The sequence below is a fragment of the Macrotis lagotis genome, chromosome 1, assembly GCF_037893015.1.
Source record: "Macrotis lagotis isolate mMagLag1 chromosome 1, bilby.v1.9.chrom.fasta, whole genome shotgun sequence".
Lineage (NCBI taxonomy): Eukaryota > Metazoa > Chordata > Mammalia > Peramelemorphia > Peramelidae > Macrotis > Macrotis lagotis.
Window position 1 is genome coordinate 330035198 of NC_133658.1, and position 6991 is coordinate 330042188.

At 36.9% G+C, this 6991-nt stretch overlaps 1 protein-coding gene across 1 annotated transcript; it reads right to left on the minus strand.

Annotated features, from left to right (window-relative positions):
• Window positions 1–1754: 1754 nt before the first annotated feature.
• On the minus strand, window positions 1755–2717 carry LOC141517490 (olfactory receptor 1B1-like). Its single transcript, XM_074228531.1, has one exon. The coding sequence runs from the start codon at window positions 2715–2717 to the stop codon at window positions 1755–1757; it is 963 nt and encodes a 320-aa protein (XP_074084632.1).
• Window positions 2718–6991: the final 4274 nt, after the last annotated feature.

Sequence of the window (6991 nt, forward strand, 5' to 3'; positions counted from 1 at the left end):
ATCCCACTACTGGGTCTATGCCCTGAAAAGATCATGAAAAAAGGATAAAAACATCACTTGTACAAAAATATTCATAACACCCCTGTTTGTGATGGCAAAGAATTGGAAAGTGAGTGAATGTCCATCAATTGTGGAATGGCTGAACAAATTGTGGTAGTTATGGAATACTGTTGTTCTATTAGAAACCAGGAGGGATGGGAATTTAGAGAAACATGTAAGGATTTGCATGAACTGATGCTGAGTGAGATGAGCAGGACCATAAAAATATTGTACATCATAACAGCAACATGGGATTGATGATCAATCTTAATGGACTTGCTCATTTCATAAGTGCAACAATCAGGGACAATTTTGGGGTATTTGTGATGGAGAATACTATCTGTATCCAGAGAAAGAATTATGGAGTGTGAACAATGACCAAAGACTATTACCTTTAATTTTTTTTAAATGTCATCTTATTATGTAATCTTACTATCTTTTATATTTTGTTTTTTTCCTTAAGGATATGATTTTTCTCTCAACACACAATTTTGATCAATGTATAGAATGGAAATAATGTAAAGACTATCAGATTTCCTTCTGTGGGGGATGGGGGAGGGAAGCAAAATTAGGGGAAAAATTGTCAAATTTAAAAATAAATAAATAAATTAGAATAAAAGATTAACTTAAGAAAGGCATAAAGAAGCAAATTTGTGATACATAAAAGAAAAAAATCTTAACTGTTCAAGATATCCAAACATTTGATATGAGTGGTTTCCCATCTCCTCCAAGCTCCCCTAGATCTTCAGGAAAAGCTTGGTTCTTCATTATGGGTTGTGTTATAGAGTCAATTCTAGTTCAGGTATACATTGTAATTGATGGTTTCTGAGTCCCTATTTGACATTGAGATTTTCTGAACTCTTAACCAAAGAGGTTCACAATCTAGAAGATTAATGAATTCTGTGAATAGGATAAGCTTCAGTAAAAATCCTAGTTCTAATAAGCTTTCACAAATGTACCATAATCAATGAATGTACTTAATTCTAGATTAATCATTATAACTCTTTGAGTATGAAGATTCTTTTTAATATAAAAACCTCATGTTACAATAGTTGTATTATTAATATTTGTGATCTCAAATGCTGGTGCCATCCCTTCCTATTTTATATTTATTCTCTTTATCTTCATCCTGTGTGTAATTATATTTGTACTTCTTGTTTCTCCCATTAGAATGTAGTTTTGGAGGCAGCTAGGTAGCACAGTGAATAGAGCATGGGCCCTGGAGTCAGGAGGACCTGAGTTCAAATCCAGTCTCAGACACTTAATAATTACCTAGCTGTGTGACCCATTGCCTTACCAAAAAGATGTAAGTGTTTTTTTCCAGAGCAGGAATTATTTCATTCTTTGCATTTACACCCCCAGAACCTAACACAGTACCTGGAACACAGGATCTTAATTTAACTCATTAATTTGTTGTAAAAATACATGTTGACCAAAAATTGCTATGAATTCAGAAATATTTTTAGTTATTTTTCATTTTATTAATCACTACAGTGCCCATCTAAAACTGTATTTATGTCTTTGAACATCAAACTGACATACATGTATAGTATATATATATTGGGCTAGAGAAGGTACATTTTCTTATTCACTATACTGAATCAGAATCAATATTATGCTAGAGCTAAAAACCAATGTGGCAGTGTTTAATATGCACTTGGTTCCATGGACTCCTTGGAATAGGTCTGTTGAAAGGATACCTACATATCTCAAGGTCAATCCAACTGAGTATTCAATTGACTGGAACTTAGAAGTCTGTGGAGAGCATCCTTAACATTCTTATTTCTGAAGCTGTAGACAAATGGGTTGGCCAAAGGGGTAATAGCTGTATAAATCACAGCAGCTGCCATGTCCTGCTCTGGGGAGTTGTGGGAGGGGGGCTGGAAGTAAACCCAAATGACAGTGCCATAGAGGAAACTAACCATAGTGAGGTGAGAGCTGCAAGTGGACACAGCCTTCCTGTGGCCAGCTGCTGAGTGCAAGGAAAAGATGGTAGCTGCAATATGGGCATAAGAAAACAGGATGAGACCACAGGGACCTGCCACAAATAAGCTGCCCTCCAAGAAGATAGCCAACACATTGTATTGGATGTCAGAGCAAGATGCCCTAACTAGGGTCCAGTGATCACAGAAAAAGTGAGGGATTTGTACAGCACCTCCACTTTCCCCAGACCACTGAAGAGGTAACAAAAGCCCTGAATGCAAAATGGAGTGGAACAAGGACAGGATCAAACAGGAAGCCATGAGGCAGTCACAAACATGGCAATTCATCAAAGTTGAGTAGTGCAGTGGGTCACAGATAGCCACATAATGGTCCAGTGCCATGACAGCCACCACCAAGGTGTCTGTGACAGCAAATAGATAAAAGAAGAAAAACTGGGCCAGGCAATGGGCTGCAGGGATGATTGGTTGGGAACAGACAAGATGAACCAACAGCTGAGGTAAAGTAACTGTGGCCTGTGCTGCATCCACTACAGAGAGGCCACGAAGCAGGTAGTACATGGGTGTACCAAGTTGTGAGTCCCGAGAGATGAGTAGGACTAGCATCAAGTTACCTGACACAGCAGCCACATAGGCAATTAAGAACAGTGGAAAAAGAAGATAGTTGGGGGTTCCACCTCTCCACAGTCCCACCAACAGGAATATGGGAGTATGGGAGGCATTGGAGCCACAACCCATGGTGGGAATGTGAAGACAGAGAGCCTTGTGGGAAGGGGAGAGGATGGATTTATAAGTAGATCTCAGTAAGTCTAGTTTATCAATTCAATTAAAAATTAACCCCTTCTTTCTGTCCTATCATCATTCTCTCATTCTCCATCTTCAATCAATCAATGAAAAAAAATCAATAACATAACTCACTCCCAGGCATTGTAGTTAGGATTGGGAGAAGTAAAAATTGTACAAAAGATAAAGTCCTATTCAAGGAACCCTCAAGGGTTAGCCTCTTGATTTGGTGCCAATAAAAAAATCCATTGTGACCAAGATTAATGAATTTTAAAGGCCAAATAAGAAATTTATTTGATAACTTTTTCCATGTTGTGGGTATTTGGAAACACTTCTCTTTGGGCTTCAGTTTCTTCACCTATAAAAAGAGAAATTGGACAAGAATCATCAATTCCAGTCCAATGTTTGGTTCTTCATGTTGTTCCTAGTAGTTTATCTAATTAAATATCTATATTTTAATAATCCACAATGTTCTAAATTATCTGACATTTTGAAAGGAGGTAGCAGTGGGAATTAGAAATTCTTTTTCACTAATTAAATGTGTGACCACATTCCAGTCTCCTTTGTTCGAATTTCATCAAATATACATCACAAACCATCAGTGTCTCCCAAAGCTCTGTCCTGGCCTCTCTTCTTCTCCCTCTATACTTTCTCATTGGCAATATCAGTTCCCATGAATTCAATTGTTATTTCTATGAAGATAGCTCCTAGATTTAAATATCCAATCTCATCTCTAGCCTGATCTTCAATCCCACATCACCAGCCTATGTTTTATAAGCATCTCAAACTCAACCTGTCCAAAATACAATTTATCATCTCTTCCCAAAAACCATCATCTTTTCCCAACTTTATGATTATAGTTGAGGGCAACATCATCTTCCTATTCTCTTGAGCTTATAATTTTAGTGTCATCCTCAACTTCTCAATGTTACTCACCCCATATATGAAAAATAAGTGGATTAAAGTAATATGTTCTGCATGACTAGATGAGTTTATGCAGGAAGTCAATTACTCCTTTTGTAGGAATGTTGTAGAAATTATTCATATTTCACTAAGAAGTTTAACCATTAAAGTTCTATTGTTGAAATTGTCCTGATTTTACTCCATGAATTTGCAATATTCTGATGCCCCTCCTACTTCCATGGCTATTCCTTATTCATTTTTTCATAGAAGTTCCCTGAAGCTCAATTTGAAACTCTCTTCTTTTCTCCATAAACTCTCACCTTCAGAAATTAAGTCATCTCTGAAAATGTTAACTAGAACCTCTCTGCAGATGATTCTCAAACCTCTAATAGTAGTTTTCAAAGTATATTCCTTAAGGTTCTCTCAGTGTACTATGTCATTGTCCTACACAGCTCCAACTTCAAAAACCATAAACCACCCAATTTTGCCTCCACACTAAACTCACCCTTTTCTGAGCTTATAGTTAACACTATGGACATATTTGTGCCCAAATAAATTAAAACATCTTCTATAAAAACAAAAGGTTGTAAGCCCTCATCTATTTTGAAGTTTCCACACTCTAACACCTTCATCATTCCCTTTTCCTTCCAACCCTCCAAAGCCTCCCTATCTCATCCCCGATGATAATTTTTCACCTACTCTTCTTAGATTGGCAGCTAGAAGGTCACAATAGCAACCCCATTCTCATAGGCTAAATGCTGCCTTCTTTTCCAATTTGAATCTCTGGGAAAAAGAAATTAAAGGGAAAGGGGAAAAGGAAAGGAAGAGAGGAGAAAAATAAAAAATCTAAAGGCCTAGGGAAGGAGACCCAACTTCCCAGGTACCCTTTTTTATTATTAATTTAAACAGTCAATGTTCCATGATTCCTATCAGTAAAAACTATAGTTTTATAAAGAAACAAAAATTAAAGATCACTGTATAAACACTAGGTCTGATGGCTGATATCCTGGGCTAGTGACCAACATTGAGGAGCAAAGATAAGAATTGAAGGATCTTTCCTCAGATTAGTCATGTGTGGAAATTAAGGAGTACTTTGATTCAGACTGAAGTAGGAAGCAATTATAGTAAAAGAGGAGAAGAGAGACGAGGGAAACATGAATAAGGGACAAGGATAAAGAAGAAAACAAAGGAAAAAGAGGGGAATGGTGAGAATGACAAATGGGGGAGGAAGAGAAATAGGATATGAAGCTTGAGACAGAGAAGGAATTGGGTCAGCGATGGGGGGGACTGGAAAAAGAAGGTAATGGAAAGGAATAGAGAGGAAATGAAAACAGGGGGACTAGGTATAGGGAAAAAAGAAAAAGGCAAGGATAAAAATAAAGGAAGCAATGGAAGAGAAAAGGGAGAAGAGTTACAATGGGGGGGGGGATAAGGAGAAAGGAAACATAAGAAAAAGAAAAATAAGATAAAGATGAAGGAGAAAATGATAGGAACCAGCAAATATATACAAAATTAAATTATGTAGAAAGTTAAAGAAGGAGCCAAAGAGAGAGGATCGGGGTGGTGGATGTTAAGTGGAGGGATAAAGAAAGGAGGAAAGAAATTGTTCAATAATAGTTGGGATTGTGGAAATACAGAAACAAAATAGTGAGGATAATGGAGTAGCAAGAATGAGTACAATGTGAAAATAGTACAGAAGCAAAAGAGGAATGGAAAAGTTAGAACTGTGGTGACAGAGAAAAGGAAGAAGAGGAAACTGGAAGAGATTATGACTGTGGATAACAGAGAGGGAAAAGGAAGAGGAATAATGATACTCATGAAACAGAGAATTGAAAAGTAAAGGAGAGAAGGAAAATAGGATTGGGAGAAGAGCCAGGGATCTGGGTCTCAGAACTTACCTGACCCAAGCAATTAAGGTGAAACAAGGTTTTGGGACTCTAAAACTCGATCAGCACTGATTGCCTCTAAGGCTGTTTGGGAACCATGAAAATCTCCACCATGGACACAGAAAGGTGGGATAAAACATTCAAGTCAATGCATTCAGCAATATTTAAAGATCTAGAAATCCATTGGCTCTGCCCACTTCACACCTTTCACCCTTCCCTTTTGAATGATTTCATTCCTTGCTTTTTAAGTACCAAATCTGGCATAGAATCAACAGAAATGAACTTTTAAACATCCCATGAGAAAAGTAAATGAGGATAAAGTCCTCCAGAGGATTACAAAATACAGCACGGTGTGGTGGAAAGAGATCTGGATATGAGCTCTTAAGCTAATTTTGAACAAGTTATTCTACAATCCCTCCTAAGTCTTTTTCCTCCTCTACAAAGTGGTGCAAGTAATATATGAAGACCTTCTACATATATCCCAGGAAATATATGAAAATAATTTGAAAAAAAATCAATGAAGAAAACTAAAAGAAAGCAATAAACTTCTTCATCTAGTCCAGAATTACACACTGAAAAGATGACCAGAATGACACAGCAACAGGAGAATGGATCATTCAGATGAAGTTAATGGAAGTTAAAGTTATTTTGAAACACAAGAGAGGTAGGAAGAAGCCAGAAAAGTCAGCCAAATTCTAATAAATAAGTGAGAGAGTAAATGAAGAGAGAGCTAAAGCAGTAAAGTTAGCCCACTCAAATAAATAGTGGAAACTGGGAGATATTAATATTATTGTCAAGTTATTGTCCAGAAGTCAGTGAGAGCTTCTGCAAATGAACTGAAGTTAGTCAGTACTCTATATGAGGGTAGGCCACAGTAAAAACTCCAGTAATTGGAATTTTGAAACTATATCCTGGTATATAAGAGCAAAGTAGTACTGAGGAGGGCAGAAACAGTACTCATAGTTCACTGCTCAAGGAGACTGGCCTGCACATCTTATAGCATTGGAAGTCATAGAAGGAGCCAAGACCAACCTGGGCTCCAACACTACACTAAAGGGAATGCATAGTAAAAGTGAGAGAAATTATTGATTATTTGTTGTATTAATAACTAAGACTCTTAAGACTAGAGAGCAATCTGTGGCTAAAACATTAGCCTAATTTTTAGCAAGTTATTCTACAATCCCTCCTTAAGCATTTTTCCTCCTCTACAAAGTAGTACAGGTAATCCCTGCACAACCTATCCCATAGAGCTTTTATGAGGAAAGTACTTTGTAAACAGTAAACTATAGAAACAAGAATTATTGCTATTATCTTTATCAGGTTAGGTTTTTCTCCTTTTCTACTTCTTTATCTAGAAATCAACCTGAATTCTTTCTCAAAGAGAGTAAAAGAAATTCTAAGTTTATACCAATGGATGAATTCCTGCTCATTTTGTTTACT